Below are 22,971 nucleotides of genomic sequence, written 5' to 3'. Positions count from 1 at the left end.
CCAGCTTTTTACTTCCCCTCATCCTCCAAAAGCCCTCTCATAGCTTCTCCTTGTTTGTTGGCTCCAGCCCCCTTCTCCTTTCTAGACAAATAAACACCCTTTTTCTTCTATGGGACAGATCTAAGATCTCAGTTCCAGACCCAGATCTGCCATTAGCTCACTTGGTGACCTTGAAAGAGCCCTTGGCCTTGCTGCCACTGTTGTTCTCACCTGTAGCCTGAAGACAGTCAAATAAGATAATGTCCAGTCCCGTGCTGTTTGGAAATTCTGTACCTTGTCTGCTGTTTGAATACCCTGCTCGTTAAGGAGCATTTCCAATGTCCTTCTTTTCATCAGAGGGCTGATATGGATGTCTAGGCAAAGGATCAGATCTACCAAATTGACATGATTATGTGAATGGGGCAAGTGTACTAAGAGGTACTCATCATGAATTCTTTTCAATGTGTTGTGACCATTGCATTAGAAAAATGGTGGTGGTCATGATCACAAGAATGATGATAATCACAAGAGCAGTCCCCTATATTTCACAGAGCTTGGCCACCTACAAATTTCTTTCTACAAACACAGTTTAGTTTGATCCTTTTAACTTTCCTATGAGTTAAATAGAATAAATGGTGATAGTACAATTTTATAGGTGCAGAAAATGAGGTTCAGAAAGATCAAATGATTTGCCCAAAGTCACATTACCAGAAAATGAGAGAGTTGAGACATAATTTTTGTCTTCTGATTCTTAGTCTGATAGGCTTAACATAAAGGAAAGCAACCCGAGATGTCCGGGGGCTGGCCTGGCACTATCAGCGGAGCCTCAGGGTTCTCCTGTTTGAACATAAGTAATTTCACAGAACATCAACACCAGACAAGGCCAGTTGGTGGCCATGAAAGATCAAGACAAAACAAAAAACAAAGACAACTCTGATCATGTGTGAACACAGACAAAAATGGAAACATTTATCTAAAGCACAAAAATGACCAAACATGCCTCTATCCTGGATAATATGAGTGACTGCTGTTTCTTTATCCATTAGAGTTTTAGCTTTGTTCTGGTCTTCCCTTCTTCTGGATAAGATTTATTAGGATATCAGTCATAAAATTACTCCCACTTATTAACAGCCTCTAATCCAGAGCAAAGCCGCGTTTCCATAAAGCCTGCCCAAAATAACCTAACACAAGGTCAAATCATGTAAGTCTTCTCTTCTTACTGAGATGCCCCATGGTGTGCGTTCTCCCTCACTGCAATGATTAATAAACCCAACTTGTTCAACTACACGTGTGTTCCCAGTGGTATTTACCTGGAAGGTATTGAAGGCCCTTTGATTACTACACAGTCTTGAAAAGTAACTAGAAAAAAACAAAAACTCTGTATCAGAATCTCCTAGGCAGTTTTGGGAAAAATGAAAGATTTCTGGTTTCTATCCTCAAAAATTTTTCTATGTGAATTTCCAGATCAAAAGGTAGATTCCTTTTGATCTGAGCTAGGGTCAGTGAGATTGATTACGCCCTAAGGTTGTTCTGGTGCATTTATGCAGACCATCTTCTGGGAACCGTCTGAACTGTAGGTGTTCAGGTGGCTCCAGCTCGGATAGACTAAAATGTCTTTTTTTCCTTTTTTTTTTTTTTTTTAGGAATTGTAACACATTAACCTGTTTTACTTTTGCTATAGTAGCTGAAACTCTGTGTGATTTTCTGGTTTGTTTATCAATAACTGTTTAAATTCATATCTGTCTCCATCAGAAGATGCCACCACTATCGCCCCACCTTCAAGAACAGCATCTGTTGTCGTATGCTAAGCCCTCTGAAGTTTATTTTATTTTTTATTTGATTTTATTTTTGCTGAGGAAGATTCACCCTGAGCTAACATCTATTGCCAATATTTCTCTTTTTCTGCTTGAGGAAGATTAGCCCTAAGCTAACATCTGGCCAGTCTTCCTCTATTTTGTATGTGGGTCGCTGCCACAGAATGGCTGACGAGTGGTATAGGTCCATGCCTGGGATCCGAACCTGTGAAACCAGGCCACTGAAGTGGAGCACACCGAACTTAACTACTATGCCATGGGGCTGGCCCCTGAAATTTATTTTTTATTGAATGAAATTCTAGCGTAAAAGATCCGAAAACTTACTAGGCAATTAATTACAGTATATTATAGCCTTTTCTGCCAGGAAATGATCTATATACTGAGGAAATAGACTTGTCTGATATCAAATGCAGCCAGTCGATCAAGGCTACAGAGTGAGACATTTCAGCTGAATTTAAAGGCACCCTTTCCAACGGTTAGGGCTGGCCAAAGATATGCTGGTTGCTCCAAGAGAAGGTGAGCTTTCCGTGCCTTGATATGTCCAGTCAAAATTTGTAGATATTTGACAGTAGTTTGGTAGTTAGCTGAGGGAAATCTCATTCAAGCATTAGTATGGAGGAAGGACATGATGGCCTTTAAAATCATTGCCCAGAAGCATATGATTAAAAGGAATTGACAAGACATGGCTGAAGTCACGAGACTGGTTTTCAGGGTTGACTTATGAAAAACAATCCACTTACATTAAAGTCTAATATAATCTTGTCAGATGTATATGTTCTATGAAAAGCTCTGCCGGCCCCCTGGCTGAGTGGTTGAGTTCTCGCACTCCATTCCAGCAGCCAAGGGTTTCATCGGTTCAAATCCTGGGCACGGACATGGCACCCTTCATCAGGCCATGCTGAGGCGTCATCCCACATGCCACAACTAGAAGGACCCACAACTAAAAATACACAACTATGTACAGGGGTGCTTTGGGGAGAAAAAGGAAAAATAAAATCTTTAAAAAAAAAAGACACAAAAAGCTCTTTGTAACTGAATGCATGAGGTTAATGTATTCTCTCTCTCCATTCTAGGTCCAAAAGCCATAGAAGCTTATGGCAAAAAGTTTGAAGTAAAGACAGTTTCTGGAAAGTTGCTCTTCTCTGCAGATAACAATGAAGTGGTAGTAGGAGCTGAGAGATTAAGAGTTTTAGGTAAGGAATCTTTAATCGTTTAATTGGTTTGATGCTACTGTGTACATTTTAGAGAAAAAATTAAACTGTGTCGAAGAGTGCTTTAGGTGAATTACCTGTATTCTCTTAAATCAAGGCAGATGAAGCCCTCACCCCCTACCTTGAAGCTTGGTCCCCTGGTAAAAACTTCTCATGAGTCTTTGTGTCACATCTGCCAACACTGAGCATCAGGCGGGGATGTGGGCTCATGCCAAGAAGTATAATAAAGCATCCTATCTTCACAGACTGGCAGTCTTGCTGGAAGCAGTCAAGACTTGTGTATATGATACAGAGGTTCCTAATTCCTGGTTGTGAATTAAGAATCATCTAGGGAACTTCTGAAAAGTTTAGGTTCATGAATCCAACCATGACTTACTGAATTAGAAGCTCTGGTGGGAGGGCCTTATGATTTGTTTGTAAAACCATTTACAGGAATAGCTGTGGTTCTACAGTTGGGATCACTGAATTTGAGCGCATAGCAAATTAGTCTTCTGTGGCTGTACACTGAAACCATTTAACACGGTGGTTTAAGGCCTGGGGCTGGAGCTGATCTGGCTCTTAATCCCTGCTCTGATGCCTACTAGCTGTGTCACTTTGGGCAAGTTACCAACATCCCTGAGCCACTTTTCTTTTCTGCTCAGTCAGGCTAAGAACATCCACCATCTCAAGTTGTTCCTAGGGTTAAATGAGATCATGTTATATGCGCTTGTCATAGTGCTTAGCACAAAATAGTGCTCAGTCAGTGGTAACCACTGGTGCTGCTCTTGCTCAGACCACTGCTCCAATCAATACTAGTACGACTTCTCCTTCTCTTGCTCCCTAAGAGTCACTGAAACATGGTAGTTAAAAGCTCAGACTCCAGAATTAACCCACTAAGATTTTAACCCTATCTCTATCTTTCACTAGCTATGTGACCTTAAGCAAGTTATCTAACCTCTCTGTGCCTATGTCTGTTCATCTATAGAATGGAGGTAATATAAGTATTGACATTCCAAGATTGTCAGAAGGATTGAACAAAATAATCTATGTAAAGTGGTTAGTAGGTTGACTAAAAAATAGAAAGTGTTCACTAAGTGCTAGCTGTTATCTTAAATTATTGTTATTTTTACTTGAAATCATTATTTATTCTTTGCATCATTAATTGCACTCTGCATCTTCTTTCTTCTCCATTACTGCTGTCCTCCTCCTGGTTGTCACCTCCACCGTCAGTCAGTCAGTTTGTCTGAACTGTCTAGCTGTCTCTTTCTCTGTCGTGTAATACACGATCATATCTAACTTCCTTACTGGATGACTCCTAGGTCTCCATCCCCCGCCCTAGAGTCTTGCCTGAGTTCTAGATCTTCTTCATCTAGATATTCCACCAGCCTCTAGAACTTGGTGGACGTTGAGTGCCTGGCATAGTCAAACACACACATACACACACACACACACACATTTCGTCACCCTCGCCTTCTCTCCCACCCTGACTTCCCTATCACTCTCACTAGCCCCATTATGCTCCTTTCTATCAGTTTCAAAGCTTCAGATTCATCGTGACCAGCATCAGGCTCAGCAGAGTCAGAAGATGGAAGTGACCATGCTGAGGGGGCTCGAAGGAAGTGAGAATACAGGATGCAGGGGCGGCGAGCCAGGGGCAATCTAAACTCTGGTCAGGCGCTCACTTATGGCATGATCTAGAACAATTCCCTTTGTCTATCAGGACGTTGCTTTTTTCTGTTTGTAAAATGAGAATTGTCTAGAGCAGAAATTTTTTGAATTCAGCAACAGAAACTTTTAAAAATAGAATTTTACACCAAACCCCAATAAGTAGAATATATAAAAGACCAAGACTGCTCTGGGTTATGGGTGAGGCTTTGGAGGAGAGAGTTCAGAGATTGGAGTCTTAGCTGTATAGTTTCATTCTTTCCTCCTCTATGTCCTTTGGAGACCTCCTAGAACTTATTTTTAAAACCCCTTATGTGGATAGTCTTTAAGAAAAAAAAAGTCTAATGACCACTTGCTATGGTCCAGGTACCATGCTTTATATGCATTATTGCATTTACACCTCACCAACACCTTATGAGGTAGGCACCAGTTTTATCATCCCCATTTTGCAGATGACAGAACTGAGCCCTAGGAAGTGTTGAGCCATAGTAAAGGGTAAAAGCCGGGATTCCCAGCCAGGTTTTTTCAATGCAGACTGCTTCACTTTAAAGCACTGTACTTTGCTGCCTCCTCAAATTTGTCCCATTTTCAGATGAGTAAACAGAGGCTTGAAAAGATGATGAAACTTGCCAAGATCAAGTGCCTGTACGTGGTCAGACTGATGTTGAAATGCTTGCCTGTGGCTCTACCCTCAATGCACAGAGCTGCATGTAAATATGTTAATTCCAAGAACTTTGCCAACTCTCACAATTAATATTTTTCTCTATTATTTGTAGAAATGCTACTTTCCACCTTAGTTCTAGTTTGGAGAGGGAAAAAAAAACCCACAAAAACTTCAGGTTATCCCTTGTTCAAGAGTACTTGCTATACCAGCTCTAAAATAATTGCCCAGGGGAAAAAGTGGTGGTATCTCCTGCCAAGATCGTTTTGTACAAATGGTGTCTGGCACTTCCATTAGTTCTGTGGCGCTTTGTGAGTCACCTCACTGCTTTAAAATCTGACTTTGCAAAGGTACAGAATAATTTTAGATGTCCCAACACTTTGATTTAATCTTAGTGTACAAAACTCTCTGATGGTATCTTTTAAGAACTTGCCCCCACCTCACCCCACCATTACCGAGACTGAGGGCAGGAAGATTCTTGCAGTTTTTGATCACTTGAAGGCAGGTGGATATTTTTGTTGTTATTGTTGCTTGTGCTTGTGATATTTCACATAGAGAATGATTTAGGATAAAACCTGTCTCTCTCCATCATTAGGAACATTTGCTTTTTTATGTAAAAATCTAGAAAGGAAGCATAATAAATACCACTATTGCTACTAATGCTAAAAAGATTAGAAAATGACCACCCACAAATCTCGCATCAACCTACTCAGTGAAATCAGCCTAGTGTGTTGTAGAAATGAGCTTCCTGTCAGCTGGGCTTCAGCCATATGGTGTGGAACAGGAAGTTTAGGCAGTTTCATTTTCAGCTTAATGAGAAGTTTGTCTTTTTGAGCTGTGCAAGCTCTTGGCAGGTTTGAATCTGGGAGCATATTTCATAGTGGAGTCTAACATATCTGGGTTTGAATCCTTGCTCATTTAGGTTCTGAGTGACCCTATCCAAGTCTATTTTTCTCTCTAAGCTTTAGTTTCCACATATACGAAACAGAAAGAGAGGAACAAAACAAGAATGGAAGTAAGAATAAATGAATATAAAGAAACATACGCAAATAAATCAGTTATTTTAACTGATAGTTGAGAAGGAATAAGCAGTAGAAAATAATAAGGAATACGTTTAAGAAGATAATGCCAGGCCTGGCCCCGTGGCCAAGTGGTTAAGTTCGTGCGCTCCACTTCGGTGGCCCGGGGTTTCGCCGGTTCCGATCCTGGGTGCGGACATGGCACCGCTCATCAGGCCATGATGAGATGGGGTCCCACATAGCACAACCAGAGGCATCACAACTAGAGCATACAACTATGTACTGGGGGGCTTTTGGGAGAAGGAGAAAAGAAAACAATGAAGAAGATTGGCTACAGTTGTTAGCTCACGTGCCAATCTTTAGGAAAAAAAGAAGATAATGCCTCTTGAATGTTGTAGCTTAACTCCATTGTTTAAATTCTCCTCTGAATAACCACACCCACCTATTCAGTTTTCAGGACAGTGACTACCTTGAGCACAAAGGACCCTGAATAGTATGGCAAAGGGACTAGAAGCTCTAAAGAATGGTTCAACTATCAGGAAACTTTTCTCCAGGAGAAGATATGGGGGCATCAATGTAGGTGGACTGTAGTTGCTGATCTATCACATATGCACATCTTTCCCGGGGAAAAGAGAGCAGGCAAGAGCCACGTGGATGAAAGGCTGAGAGCACAGGTTTTATACTTGTCACTGGCCTGTAATCCTGGTTTCTGTCATTCATCAGCCAGGGCCTTTGGATATGTCACCCTTCTAGACTTCCTTCTACTCTGTGACATAGTGTACTAATGCCTGACTTTCACAGTGGTGGGGAGAACTGGATGATCCAATGTATGCAGAGTGAATAGCACAGTGCATGGCACACAGCACTCAGTACATGCCAACTGTTGTGTTGGTGATGGTTTCTGTTGGTCCACTGGAAACCCAGCAAGTCTTAAAATTTTATGCAGCCCTTGTGTGTTCGTGAAAGAAGTTACTCAGAAATTGGCTAGGACTTATAAGAGTATTCATATATGAGATAAGTTTGGACTAGTGGATTTCCTGTACACAGCTAGGGCCAGAATAGAAAACACCTTTACAAGCTGGGAAGGACTACGGTGCCCATTTCACCTGGGTGCATGTAAGGCTGGTCTTACTAACATGTGTGTTCTCAAGTTAGACTTAGGTAATAGAGAGATCGAAGGCCTGGGTTGAATTCCCAAAATTGTAGGGTCTCTCCCTTCACTTACTAAGACAGTGGTTTTGCAAGTGTGGCTTTTGGATGAGAAGCATCAGCTGTGATCTTTTTGTTGTCATGGAAACTCTCAAGCTGCACCCCAGACCTAGTAAATCAGAAACTCAGCTGAGGGTGGGACCCAGCACAAGGTGTTTAAATCAGCCCTCCATGGAGATTCTGATGCTCACTCAAGTTTGGAAGCCACTGACCTAGGACGATCACAACTAAATCATTTTGCCACAACTTTGCTGGTAGCTTTCAGTTGAATTCAGGCTCAGCTTTCACCACTTTCCTCCAGAAAAGCTACAATATACATATAGTTAATGTACGTTTAGGGCTTACTCTGTGCAAGATGCTGAACGAATCACTTACCTGAATAAATGCATTTGATCCTCACAACAACCTTACGAAGAGGACACTGGCTTGTCACTTTCATATAGACAGGAGCAAACTGAGGCACAGAGTGATGAAAACTTGTGCAAAATTACACAAGAGAAACTAATGGAGTCAGGATCTGAATCCAGGCATCTTACCCACTACACTCTGTCGTAGTAATCTTCAGCTTCCCCCGAACTCCATAGCGTGTTGGCATCGTCATGAGAATGAAAGAGAACTGAGCAAGTTTTCCAGCTATTCCTCTCCGATTTGGCTTCTAGAGACCTTGCTATTCCCACAGCTCTCCTGCATCTCTGATTGGTCCTCTGCTTCTTTCACTAACTCTTCTTTCACCTAATAAATGACGTGTATTCACACTTGGCATCGCAGGTGGACTCCCCCAAGGTTCAGGCCTTGTTTTTCTCCTTTCACATTTCTAGGGGAGATCCCACACTTACACACAGTTTCAACGTTTGCTCTTATCAGGTGACCCTCCAATCTCTATTTGCCTTGAACTGTCTTCTTAATTCTAGTTCCACATTCCCAACAGCCTGGACTTTTCCACGTGGACGTCTTTCCATCACTTCCACTTTATCCCTGCAGCTGAACTTATGCCTCCTACCAAATCCCCTGCCCCTCCAGAACCCACTTCCCGAATTCTCCATATGGGGCCGCCATTCCCCTAGTTTTCAAGGCCTTGCTTTCATTCAGGGACCAGACCCGGTCTTTCTTCTTATGACCAGGAATGTCTTTGCCAACCTTGGGTTTTTCACATTACAAAGGTATCTATTTAGGTCTGACACAAGAGAATTTAGCTTTGTAATCAGGCCCATCCATTTAATTACCAAAAAGTTATAAAATTACTGTGCAAGATGAGGCATGATATAGTTTAGCTTTAATTACAGAACCAAGTTATTAAATATCGGATAGGAATGGTCTTTAAAAAGTAGCAAGAAAACAGGCAACAAACATCTAAGAGGCATCTTCATGGAAACACCAGGGAAAACATAATTTTGATTTTTGTTAATGACCAGTTTCATTGAACAATGAATTGGACATTACAGCATTTATAAACAAAGCATAATTATGAAGCGTTATTCTAATTCTTAATTAGGTCTATTTATACTCTTGATTAGTTTTTTAAATATGTCCTCTAGATGCCACTTGATGCTAATTATCCGAGTTACATTATTATCAATTGAAAAACATTTTTAATTAAATCTAAAGCCATTTAAATTAGCATAAGATTTATAGAAATTTAAACGTGGTCTGATGCTTTTTCTTTTTTAGGATGACATCAGATGATATATTTAGGCTTTTGAATTAGGTTTTGATGAAACTCTCTACTGCAACCTAGCAATTGATAAGTACGATGGAAAGAGTGGGGTGTTCTTAGTAGTGTTCATTCATTAAATATGTTGTGTGTATCATATATATACACTTACCTATATGTATATGATATCTCCGTATCACTATAATGGTGTCATGGAGATACAGAGATGAATGTCACTGTTCCTGCTCTCTCAGGGGGCTGTCTGTCTAATCAGGGAGATGACACACACATACAGAAATCTGAGAGCCCAAGCAGGAAAAAAGCTGCTTAGAAGGGATAGAAACAAAGTAACTATAGAATTATGGAATCCATCTGTGGTGGGGTGGTATCCACAAGAGAGATTAGAAAGCTTCTTAAATGAAGGGAGCATTTGAACTAGGTCTTGAGTATGGATCAGGGGGAAAAAACAGGGAGAGCACTTGCTTTGTAAATGGAATATCACATGTTTATCAGACAGGACTCAGTCGGTTGTAAATGATGTAAATCAAACTCAAAGCCAGAGGTGGGGAAAGATACTGCCTCGAGTGATGGAAGAATTCAGTGGTAGCCAGCTTCAGACTAAGTGTAGTGGCTCAAACGTGACAAAAATTCAGTCTCTTTCTTTCCCTTGCCATCTCTCAGCTCTATTTTCTCATCTTGTATTCTATCTTCTACTCTGCTGGTGAGCAGAAAGAGTCCTTACTTTCCTAATATAAACCCAATGAAGTCCAAGGTTTTATTCTGACTCGACTGACTTGGGCCATATGCCCATCCCTGAACGAGCCATTTTGACCAGGATGATGGAATATGCTGGTTGGCAAGGCCTGAGTCAGAGCCCCACTGCTAGAGCTAAGGTTGGAAATGATTGAGAGTGAGATCGTGGGGTCACTTCTCAAAGAAAAGCAAAGAAAAATAGCAAATATTCATTAAAATAATCAAAGGTATGATCATGGAAAATCGTGACTGCTGTACATGAGAGAGTGGAACCCAGGATTGTGAAAGATATTAATGAAAGATACTCTGTTAAGTTTTCTCCCTTGCTTGCTGAGCTCCAGATCCACTAGCCTCCTTGCTTCACCACCAAGCATGTTTTCACTTCTCAGCACTTGTACTTACTCTTCCCTCTGCTTAGAATCCTCTTTTCTAGTCTATGCATAAAGGACCTCTTCCTTTATGGTTCAAATATCACTTCATCACAGAAGTCTTCCTTGACCATCTGATAAAAAGAGCATGTTCCTGCTGTCAATGTCTATACTAAGAGTTGGCAAATATGGGCTGTGGGCCAAATCAGGCTGAAATCACTGCCTGGTTTTGCAAATAATGTGTTATTGGAACACAGCCGTGCTCATTTGTATTGTCTGTTGTTCCTTTCACACTATAACATCAAAGTTCAGTAGTTGACACAGATCATATGGCCCACAAAGCCTAAAATATTTATCATTTGGCACTTTACAGAAAAAGTTTGTTGATTCCAGGTCTGTACCTTTACACTGCTTTATTCCTCTTCAGAGTAGTCATCACAACATGACAGAGTGTGTGTATATATCTTTATTCTCATCCTATCCTCCTCATCAGTATGTAAGCTTCATGACAGCAGGAATTTTGTTCTTCAGGTCTAGAATAGTGCCTAGTACATAGTAAGTGCTCAGTTATTTGTTGCATGAGAGTATTGAAAGATTTTTGAATGTTGGAATGTTGTATAACCAATCTGATAGTATAGAGAGAAGGAAGGAGGGAGAACTTACACCTTGGTTAAGAGAATATTTTAACACCTTTGTTGAGGATTTATAAGGGCCTGAACTAGGATAGAAAGAGAAGAGAGAATGAATGGGAAAGATCATCTTGAAGTAGAACTGATGAAACTTGGCAACTGGATGTGGAGGGTCAGGAGACGGAAGTCGGGGAGGCTCTGGCGTCATGCACCTTGTCAGTCAAGCAATTGTGGTGTCATTAGCAGAAATGTATAAGAACAACAGTAGATTTGGGGTCAGAGATGAATAGTTCAGCTTTAGATGCTCTGAGTCTTCCTGCCCAAGGACCTCTCTAAGGAAGAGGGCATGGGTCTGGTGGGAAACACCAGCAAAAAAGCCCACAAGAGATGCCCCACTGAGCAGAGGAGTCAGAAAGTCACCCACATGGGCTGAACAGATGGACTCCAGAGAGGAGATGGCCCAAGAGGGTGTCCTGGAGCGAGAACTTAGAGAATTTCATCAACTAGAGTGCAACCACACAGCTCCCAGCCCCCAGCCCATTTCTTTCTCTCAAGGAGACTCCAGGGCTGGTTTCTGGGGCCATGACTACCCTGGAGGCATCCTCTGAAGTTGAAGGCCCTATCCCACATTCTTATGCTTTTCCCAAGCCACTCTGCCTTTCAGCATGGCAGGGAGAAGGAACCCGAAGGTTTTAGGATGTGACTAAACTGGGTTCTGCCAAATTATCAGCCATGAGATATTGGCTTTGTTACACACATTACTTGGAGGATGTGAGTAGGTTCTAAATAAACAACCTCTCCTTTTTCCTTTTTCCTTTTCCTTTGCCTTCATCTTTCTCTTCTTTCTCTTCCTTTCTGAAGTATCTCATCAGTGAGTGGAAGGAAGCATGGGAGAGACTGAGGGATTATAGTAGAAAGTGGAGCACAGTTCCTCTTATGTGCTCATGAAAACTGAATAATTCAGACATTGATCCGAGATGAGAGCTTACCAATCTAATAAGAACATTTGGGTAACAAATCAGAGGAACCTGAAACTTGCCACTGTCCTCCTTCTGCTCTCTGTTATCATTAGCAGAGATAATGTACTGGGGATTCAACTATTTAAAAAGAATTGGCAGTTGTAAAGTTCTTCTCTGGCACCTCATTCCAAAGTTTATTATTTACAGAAATACAGGAATAATGTATTAGATCATAAAGATACATTTCCCATAAATAATGTAGCGAGAAAGCCAAATATAAAACAGTCTCAGATGAACAACCTCAACCTTAATAAACCAGAGATACTTAATGAGAAAAAGCACAGTTCAACAAAAGAGAAATAATAATGGGGTTTCATCTGAAATGCTACTGGGAGTACAGCTTCCATAATTCTCCGAAAAATAAAAAAGAGCTAGTCCAAAAGCCTGGGTGAGTCTGCCACCTAGTTCCATGCACTCATCCACCCATGTGCTCAGGCATCATAAGCTGCCGCAGTTCAGCTTTTTCCCCCCAAGCTTAGGGGTTGACTCCTGATGCAGGAAGAAAAGGCATCTGCTGGGCCCCACACACTTTTCCCCTTGGCAAGAGCGGGAAGTGATTTACTATCAGCATGACGGATTCATCGTTCTGTGTAAACGTGGCCAGCTTGTCCTAGCAGCATTGCCTCAGCAGACCTCCCCAGTTGCTCAGCCATTGTCTCCCTCAGTTGCGCAAGGTTGGGTGGAGGGGGAGAAAAGGCAGTTGGGGACATTTGTCAGCTTTCTAGTTCGATTAAAGAGTTGATGAGGTTCACTATTTGGCTGCTTTGAAGAGAACCGATTCCGGCACTTAACGAAGGAGGGATGTGTTTTGCTTTTTTGTTTGTGGAACTGACACAGCTTTAATTTCTCTATCAAGCTACAGCTAATGTGCTTTCAGGCATCTGTTGGTTTATTTTTATCATTAAAGTTTTCTTCTTGCCAGTTAATACCAAGAACAGACTATTTTCAAATGAGAAGATGAACTTCTACCAGACCATCTTCAATGTCAAGGGCCTTTCCACACAGTCCGGCTGTACTGTCTCCTTCTTACTAATTACCTTTGCTGTTGCAGAATGTTCTTATGTAACCAAAGTCACCTGAGCAGAATTTTTTTTTCTTTCTTCCCGGCAGAGGCCAAGGGGAATGTTGGTATTCCACAGCGATGCTAGGAATTTAATGAGATGACAGTGTGAATAAGAAACTCTCAGTGTGCAGAAAAGGGAAGGAAATTAACTTTATTCTCCTTTATTGGAGGGACTTGAATTTAATTCTGCTTATTTGAGTGGGAGAAAAGAGGGCTAAAAATACTTTCTTTAACTCGTTATGCTTTCCCTCCCATCTTACCCTGTGCAAGGGTGAATTCAAACAAAAGAAATAGGGAGAGAGAGAGGAGAAGATATCCAGAACTCTCCGGGCATGGGTTAGAAGTGAATGCCCAAGTTTCTTCCCTTGGGGACAATAGTGTAGGATAGCAGGATGGTTAAATGGGTGTGGAGTTTGGAGACAGAGTGGCTGGCTTCCACTTTTGGCTCTAGTGGGACAGCGTTGGGCAAGTTTCTAAATCACTGAAAGCCCCAGGTTGCTCACCTTACAATGAGGGTAATGAGTAGCTACATAATATAGTATGTAAAGTACTTGGCACAGTGATAAGTGGCCAAAATATTGATGCCTATGACTATTGTTCCTTCTACAAATTCCTACTGAGCACCATTTCTGCAACTATCCCCAAAGTTCAATGCAGGATGTAAGGACACAGCATAAAAGTCCCTTGATCTCAAAGAGATTATAGCCTAGTAGAAGTGTCAAAGCACATACCTAGTGAAATAGTAAACAGCAGTGAAAATGTTTCTTAAAAAGTTAAATAAAAAAATAGAAGATAGCACTTGGCTGCAGTTTGTGCCGAGAGGACTTGGCAGTGTGTGCTGGAAACAGGCGTTGAAGATCAGGTCTACAGAGGTGGCCCAGAGAAATTTCCTGGAGGAAAAACTGAGGGAAAGTGTAAGGGGTGGGGGTAGAGGTTGTCTTAGCAGATGCAGTGGAGTGAGCACCAGCCTCCTAGACCGCAAGATCAGCAGAACCATGAGCACAGCTCTGTGTGACAGAGGAAGTGGGATGAGCTGCCATTGTTTTTTCAGCAAATAGGCACATGTGGATGTATCTTTCAGAAAAGATTGTCATTATCAGCATAGAGTAAAAAGGAATTGCTTGCTTTCCTGAATGCCTGATTTAGGGAGACATCTCCAGTTTCTGCTAGAGTCTCCTAGGGGTTTTCCCCTCCTGGCAGTGTGCCGTGCAGGATGTGGCTGAAGTGTAAATGGGAACATTTGACATGATTTTGATGCTGTAAGCCAGAGAAAAGTCAAGTATGGTTAGACCCTTAGAAGTAATTTATGATGCAAGAACTTTCATGGGTCAAAAAAGAAAGGAATTAACATCAACAGGAAGGTTCTTGGCATTATTTAAGCCATAATATAGGCAGTTCTCACTTAAAAAGGAATTCAATACATTCAACAAATATTAATTGACCGCTTATTCTGGCCAACTGCTTCACTGACCAAAGGGACCCCTGGGCACCTGCCTATTTGGAATCCACAGCCAAGCAAGAAAGACAGATATTTTCAACATTTATGTGAGAAGAATGTGTCTTATCCTCAGGGAAATACAAGATGTCATGGAAACAAAATTAGGAGGTTTTAACCTAATTTTGCAAGTAAGGGAAACTTCCTGAAGGAAATGGCGATTAAGTTGAGACTAGAAGGATAAACAGGAGTAACTCAAGGAAAAGGGAGTTGGAAGGGCTGTGTGTGCAACAGCATGTACGAAGTCCTGGGGAAGCAAGACATTTTGGAAAAGTTTTACACAGCCAGAGAGTAGAGGTCAAGAAGCAGAGGGCCCAGACATGAAAAGGGACCAGCCGTAATTACAATGGTTAACATTTATTAAATGCTCACTCTATACTGGGTACTGTTCGAATCTCTTTATGTGTGTTAACGCACTTCTCACGACAGCCCTCTGAGATAAGTTTTATTATTATGCTCATTTTACATATGAGCAAATTGACAAATAGAGACACAAGTTCCCCCAAGATTATGTAGCAAGTTAAATGGCAGAAGTGAGAAGAAAACCCAGATAAGCAGACTCTAGAGCCTGTATTTTGTTTGTTTTTTATGACACCTTTATTGAGATATAATTCACATATACAATTCACCCATTTAAAGTGTGCAATTCAGTATTTTACCATAAAAAGCCTATGCTTTTAACATATATCACGTACATAGCTACAAATATGCATACACATTTCTATAGTCTATGTTTCATATGTGTGTGTGGTGTATGTATTGTTACATACGTCATATGACATATATATGTATATGTTATGCTTATATACATTATATGTTGTATAAATATGTAGATAAATATTATCTATACATGGATCATCATAGAGATATGTGTATATGAATCTCTTATAAAACCGTAATACTATAGTCGGCACTGTGTATCATATTAAGGTGTTTAGATTTAAGGGTAATGAGGAGACACCAAAGGGCTTCAAACTGGGGAGTGACAAGATCTGGTTGTGATTTACAGGATCCTGGGAGGAGGATCAGCCAGCAAGGGGTTGCACAAATCCACTAATTATGGGACTGAATGTATCCATGAGGTCTATGCTTCGTGGTTTAATTCAAAAAGACATTCCCAAAAGAAACTTACGCAGCCTGCCCTACAAGACTGGTAGTGCTCTCAGAGCTCATGTTGCTCTTTTTCACTCTCAGCCCAAAGGAAACAGGCTGAGCATATGAGGAAGGTCAGGATTATCCCATCTGGAAAGAGCACAAACATGGCCGTGAGTTCTGAACACAGTGTGTTGTTCTTGATGGGAGCTGGTCAGAGGTCAAAGCACATTTAAAGTACTTGTAGGCTTGTGGAAGAGATTGCATTTAACCAAACAAAGGAAAGAGCTGATTTGAAATCAATATGCAGGGTGCCTATGAGCTATGGAGGAAGGTAATGTGCTTTTCTTCTTTGGTTGTTAAATGCATCTCGGCTGCCAAGGAAAATGACTTTCCCTCTTGGCTTCCTATCTGTCTAGCTGACTGGTTGTTGGGGAGTGTTCAGGCTCTAGGGCTTCAGCTGTATGTTTAATGAGGGCATCCTTGCAAGAGAGCCTGAACAAGTTCCTCTGGTCTGATTCTTCCTCCCAGGACTCTGAAAATGTTTCTCCTTAGCAAATTCTGATCAAAGATTTCTGGTGGAGTAAGGAAAGGTGCCAGGCCTTGGATTTACAAGGTGTGGTCTCTTCCTGTCTTTGGGAACATAAGCTGGAGTATGAGATATAAGAAATGTACCAGAGAAACTCATACAAGGGTGTGCACTCTAACAATGGCCCACAGCGCTGGGGCCACATAAATTCCAAGGAGAGGCCCTAACTGAGAAGTGGAGATTTGAGTTAGTCCTTGAAGAATTTCAATGGGCGAAGTTAAGGGAAGCAGACAAAGCTGTTCCTGTTGGAAGGAGATAACATTGAAAACCACACTTCCTCTTGTGGTACAGCCTGGGGGCTGAACTTTGCTTTAGAAACTTAGTTCTGTCACTGGAACAGTCAAAGGATAAAAAATGAATTATGGGATAGGAGTTGAATTGGCTGGGTTTGTTTTTATTTTTATCCCCAAAGAAGGTTAGCCCTGAGCTAACATCTGTGCCCATCTTTCTCTATTTTATATGTGGGACTCTTGCCACAGCATGGCTTGATAAGCGGACTGTAGTTTCACGCCCAGGATCTGAACCAGTGAACCCCAGGCCACCAAAGCAGAGCGTGCAAACTTAACTGCTACACCACGGGGCCAGTCCTGAATTGACTGGTTTTTAACATGACTCCTTTCCTCTTTCTCTCTCCAGCTTCTTCCTGCCCTCCTTTCCTTCTTTCCTTCCATGATTCTCAAACAGAACAATTCTACAAGGGTGAGAAGCCAGTTTGGGAGAGTGTCTGTGCTACCACACATCACAAGTGAGCTAATGAACTCCTAGAGGACTGAACATATAATTACCCTCGGCACGATAGCATTTAGTTAGATTGGAATACTTGCACACATTTTTTGCTGTCATCTTATTCGATTCTCAAGACTACCCTTAAAGGTACTCAGGGTGGGGAAAAAAGCGAAAGAAATCTCCAAATCTCCATCTTCGAGATTAAGAGACTGAAGCCTGTGGAGGTAGAACAGCTCACCCAAGGGTACACAGCTAGTGTGTGTTTCTGCCCTCATGTCCCACCTTGATACAGATGAGATCAGTCACCTACACCTCTTACTAGTAGTTATTAGGCCGCTGCTGTGAGTATGGCCCTCCCCCAAGCACCACTGGGATGATGCAGAAAGTTGTAAGAGATTGACTGTAATCTCCGGATGTTTGCCTGATATTTATGTTAGGTGGGCATTCTGAAGCAGGGCTCTTCTCCTTTTTTGTGCCATGAACCCCCTCTCAGAATTATATTTTCAATCCATTATACAAAATGCCCAAGATTACCAAAGAAAACCAATGACTTACAGTTATCAACACACAAAACAATTTTGTGGGGCCAGCCCTATGCCATAGTGATTAAGTTCAGCACACTCCACTTTGGCAGCCCAGATTTGCAGGTTCAGCTCCCTGCACAGACCTATGCCACTCATCAGCCTGCTGTGGCAGCGACCCACATACAAAGCAGAGGAAGATTGGCACAGATGTTAGCTCAGGGCTAATGTTTCTCAAGCAAAACAAAAAGAGGAAGATTTGCAACAGATGTTAGCTCAGGGCAAGTCTTGCTCAGCAAAAAAAAACAAACGAACACAATTTTGAGATAGAATATTACGTCTGACTTTCTTACAAACATCTGAAAAGATCTAGCTGTAGCTGAGTGTAAACGATGTGTTTGAGATAAGTGCAAAACTTTACCCTTATCTGAAATAATCTGTGATTTCTATTGCTTACAGAGTCCCAGAGTGATAATTACTACAGACCATTTTCTACATTTTAATCGCAGGAAATGCTAGATTTCAGCTAAAGATTAGTGAAAATAAAGATGTAAAATCTGCCCCTTCAAAGTTCATAAACCCATTGAATTCTATCTCTGAATCCCTGGTGTCTGTGAGGTGTCCTGTCCTAACGTGAGTGCTTAGTGAGCACTTATTATGTATAATCTCTGTGTTAAGCTGGGGATTCAGCTAGAATATAACAATAAGACATGATTCCAAACCCTGAGGTATGTCTATATCATTCCGTGTTTAACATCATGGACCAGATGAAAGGGCCTCCTGTTTCACGTGGAGCTCTATCATCAAATTCTAAGGATGAGGTTAGCCTGGAGCTGGTAGGGGAGGATGTTACAACATGCTAGGATCAGACATGATTCTCAACTGGGGCAATTTTGCCCCCCAGAGGGTACTTGGCAACATCTAGAGATATCTTTGATTGTCACAACTTCAAAGTTGTGTGTGTGTGTGTGTGGTGGGGGAGGTGTTGCTACTGACATCTAATGGGTAGAGGGCACGGATGTTGCTCAATATCCCACAATGCAGAAGACAGTCCCCACAGCAAAGAATTATCTGGCCCCAAATGTTAATAATACCAAGTTTGAAAAGCCCTGGACCAGAGAGGAGGGGTACAGAACACTGAGTGAAGCCCCGCTGTGAGGAAACTCATGTGCTTCTGGTTCTGTGCCCTCCGTCCCCTCAGAAGCTTGTGTTTGCTTCTTTCCAATTTCTCGGGGTTGTAGGTTACATTCTTTCCCCCTCCATAGTGCCAGATGTCAGGCCGTGCACACAGCAGGTGCAAAATTAATGTTAGATGCTGGTCGGGCGTGACTCTGCTGTCTCTCTAGCCTTAGGCTTGGCCTTAAAGTAGTGGCAGAAGCAAGGAACTCAAGGCAGGAGCTCTGCAGGAGATGGCTCTTTGGAGTGGGAAAAACAGAAGTGACACAAGTAGAGGTGTGAATCTCTGCCTCCCATTCAGAGCAGTGTGATGGCTTATTTTTGTCTGTGAAGTAAGCAGTGTAGCAGCCTAGTCTGTCCTATAGGGTAGACTGTCCTATAGGGTAGATATCTCTTACCTTGTTTATAGCATCTTGCAGTTGAAATAAACCTTAAAAGGCATTTATGACATTACTAGAATTTGTTAAGCACCTAATATGTATTTTAAAGGGTATAAGGACTGCCTTATACCATTTAAATTATCGCATCACTTGTTTTTGATGCTTCCCCCACACCCCTTTCCATTGAGAACCAGTGTTGTTTCCTCAGTTACAAGAACCTACTTTTACTGGGGCAAAGGATGGGCTGCACCTGTCACCCCGGGCATTTAAAATGGCAAAGGTTGAGTGTTAAGTCTTACAAGCACACCTTGTAGACTACTACAGTAACAAAGGAGTGATCTCATAGTTGAATCTCTTTCTTTAAAATTCAGAGATGTGCCAAAATCGGTGGCATTTTCTTTTCTTCTTTTAAGGCTGATTTGGCCCAATCCTGAAATGATTCCTCAAGTCGTGATCAATTGCCTGATGTGAGGATGATTTTTGTGAGGTCCCTGAGTCTCTGAAAGTCCCTTGCTCTAATGGATTAGGAGGAATGTCAGCTTCATCCATTTAGTGAGGCTTCTCTTTGAGCTGTTTCCATTTGTCATGAAAATCTGGAAGGAGTTTAGGCATTGCCTGAGTAAGAAGATTCAGAAAAATGAGACTAGGCTTATTGATTTGTTAGTGTCTGGTGTCCCTAAAAGTGAACCTTGGGGTGGAACTTTTAGAGAGCTATAAAAACCTATAAAAACAGAGTTAACACGCCTAGATGGAAGTCTTGCCTTAAATCATAAATTAATCTATACTTAGCTTCCTAATCTGCTGTTAAGAGGCCCTACTTAATCAAGGGGCGATTTTTAAGAATTAAAAGGGAGTCTTTACTTAATCCAGGGAGATTCCCTGAGTAGCACCATTTGTCACTAGCGTTTGTATTTTGCTGTGCAGGTTCAAAAGCTCATTCACCTCTCCTTTGGCCTTCATGATAAACCTGAGCCATAGATTGAGCAGTGGATTATGCCCACTGTACAGATGCAGAAACTAAGCCCAGAACAGTTAAAAGGCTTAGAATCACCCAGTAAGTTTGGTGGGAAATTCAAGATAAGAGCCCCAATGTTGGAACATATTAACAATACCTGTGCTACAATGTGTAATAGAAAAAAACTGAAGAATGAGTTTAAAAATCCAAGTTCTAGTATCCACGCTACTAAAAATTAAAGCTATATCACTGCTTGGTACAATATAGAATCAAAATTTTCAATATGGAAAGACTACATCCCATCACTTATCAAGATAAAGTGGCAAAAGCCAAGAGTGGCTTGGTTTGGTTATCAAAATGTAGAGTATGAAATACCTTGGAATTTTAAGATGTAAATGGGTATCTCTTGGGAATGTCTTTAGCCAACTCCAGTAACCCATTGGTAACTTCTTATTTAGAGAATATATTTCTCAATGTACAGGAGTTCCAATATTTATCTTCCACTATTGATCAGAACTTGGACTAGGGTTTGTTTTTAAAATAAGAGAATAAGTGATAGTAAAGAAATAATTGGGATCAGACATCCTTTGAGAGCTTAAAACTGATTCACGTTGAGGAGAAGGCGTCACAATGACAGTTTTTGTCTTCTCCCTCTGCCATTCTTATCACTAAGCCACAGAAAAGAAATAACCAGAATATTTTAAAGTCATTTACTCCATAAGGGAGCTGCATGCAGGCGCCATGTTTGACTCAAGTGGGACGAAGAGGAAGGAGATAGGTGTCCTTACGAATGGACCACATGACAGGCTTTGAGTGGGAGCCTCAGAACACACCTTCCTATCTGAGTCAAATTGAGGTATCAAGTCCTACTTGAGGTGGGGTCGTAAGCAACCTCACTGAGCCTTTTGTGCACAATGTGGGGGTCGGCACTTCTTTCCCAGACAAATAAGACCAGCCATGTAAAGCTTACCACAGTTCCTCAGATACACTAAGTTCTCAATAAATTAACTAGTTTTTATCATTTTAAAAATTAATTACCTCTCTCAAAACCTCAGTTTCCTCATCTTCAAATGGAGATAATAATAGTGTCTAACTTGTGGGTTGTTGTATGATTGAATGACATAATGTGGTTAAAATGCCTGGATTTTAATGTCAGAGTCAATCATTGTTTTCGTTAGAATCTTGGACACTTCCTAGAAGCCAATAGTTAAATGAATATTTAAAACACTGATGCCAAATAATATTTAAAAGAGAAAAATTCTAACTGCCCGATAATGTATCAACCAGCACAGACTTGAGCAATAAAAGCCAAAGTAATACTGATAAAAAAGAATTCTAGCAAAGAAACACAAGAATGGTGTTCTCTGCCCAGTGAGTCACATAATGGGAAAAAATTGGGCCAAGCATGAGATCATAAGGGAGCCAAGGATTGCTGAAAACGTTTGGGGCATAACAAGGAGACAATAAATAGCAAGAGAGCCGTAGGATCACAGAAGAGTGAGTTCATGCCTTGGAAGAGTATATTCACAAGGTTATCCAGCCGCCTGTAGAGGGCAATAGAAAGAACTCCCCCAGGAAAATGGTAACATTAAAATCATAATGTATTTTTCTACATTTAGGGCATATCATCAGATATAAACAAGCAGATTGGCCCAAACAGGCAAACCATCACCTTTTATTTCTTCAATTCCAAGGGAGATAAGGTAGAACAGCTAAGAGCATGCAAAGATGTAATTATCCAGGCCAGGGCTCTTTGTTCTGTAAAAAGCCAGATAGTAAATATTTTAGGTTTGTGGACCACAGGATCTCTGTCATAGCTACTCACCTCTGCCACTGTAGTGGGAAAGCAGCCACAGACAATACATAATCAAATCTGTATGGCCGTGTTCTAATAAACCTTTATTTATAAAAACAGGTGGTGAGATAACTTTGGCCCTTGGATTGTAATTTGCCAGTCCCTGGTCTAGGCTATGGTTCTGTTACTTTTTCATCATTCAGTCTGTGAAATCTGATACCTGATACAAATTTCAGAGACCGAACATCTTTCCCTAGAAGATAACAGTGTGAAAGCATGGACTTGTTCCACACTGAATCTTCAGCATCTTATGTAGTGCTTGATACACAATAAATGATATATGGATAAAAAATGGATAGGCTGATGGATGGACCAACACATGGATGGACAAATTGACAGCAGTTTGTGTCCATTTCTAAGCAAGAATATCATCATCACAGTTAACATTTGTTACACTCTCACTGTGTGCCAGGCACTGTTCTGAGTGCTTTATCTGTGTTCTCTCATTGAAGCTTCCCAGCAGTCTATGGGGTAGATATCATCACAGCCCATCAGATGTTAGTAGTATGGTGTAGTCCTGGACTTGTTAGATACTCAACTTTAAATGAGTCACTTATCTCATCTCCCTTCATGCAGATGTTTATGGGAATTAAAAACTATGTATGAAAATCCCCATAAACTGTAAAGTGAAACTCAAAGATTCAATCATTGTTGCTTTAACACAGCTCTGGTGCGTATGAACAGGCTGAGATGGAAGATAGGAAGCCTTGATCCTAGGTTTGTATTAGCCCAGTTGGCTGTGGACAAATTGGAAAATACTAGGGCAAATTGTGGGGTCTGTAGATATAACTACTGTTGTTCACCACTATATCTCTGATACCTAGGACACTGCCTAACCCACAGCAGGCACTAAATAACTATTGACTGAAGAGAGGAATGAAGGGATAAACAAACTAACAAAGAGAGGAAAAAATAAATGAAAAATCCACCTGCCCCTGTGCAGGAAGGGCAGTACGTCCGAGTGTTAACTTAATAGGTCCTCCCAGAGACAGGGATATAGATCACAATATAAAATAATGGGAAATTCCTGATCTACTTACTACTGCCTTGGAAGCTGAAACATTTTCATAATGGATTAGAAAGGCATTTTTCAGAACAACTTGGTAATTCATCTTTATTTCCTTGTATACACAGTGCATTCCATTTAAAAAGAGATGCTAAT

General features: G+C 41.2%; 1 protein-coding gene across 3 annotated transcripts in view; it reads left to right on the top strand.

Annotated features, from left to right (window-relative positions):
• The window catches only part of SGCD (sarcoglycan delta), a 421,373-nt gene that overhangs the window by 287,562 nt on the left and 110,840 nt on the right, over positions 1–22,971 (top strand). For all 3 annotated transcript variants that reach the window (XM_070570405.1, XM_008514833.2, XM_070570404.1), the window contains exon 5: positions 2,867–2,986. In XM_070570405.1, coding sequence (XP_070426506.1) covers positions 2,867–2,986 — 120 coding nt within the window. The remainder of the gene's footprint in view (positions 1–2,866; positions 2,987–22,971) is intronic.

Source organism: Equus przewalskii, chromosome 13 (genome assembly GCF_037783145.1).
Source record: "Equus przewalskii isolate Varuska chromosome 13, EquPr2, whole genome shotgun sequence".
NCBI classification, from domain to species: domain Eukaryota; kingdom Metazoa; phylum Chordata; class Mammalia; order Perissodactyla; family Equidae; genus Equus; species Equus przewalskii.
Note: the sequence above shows the minus strand (reverse complement) of the source record. Positions and strands in the feature narration are given on the sequence as shown.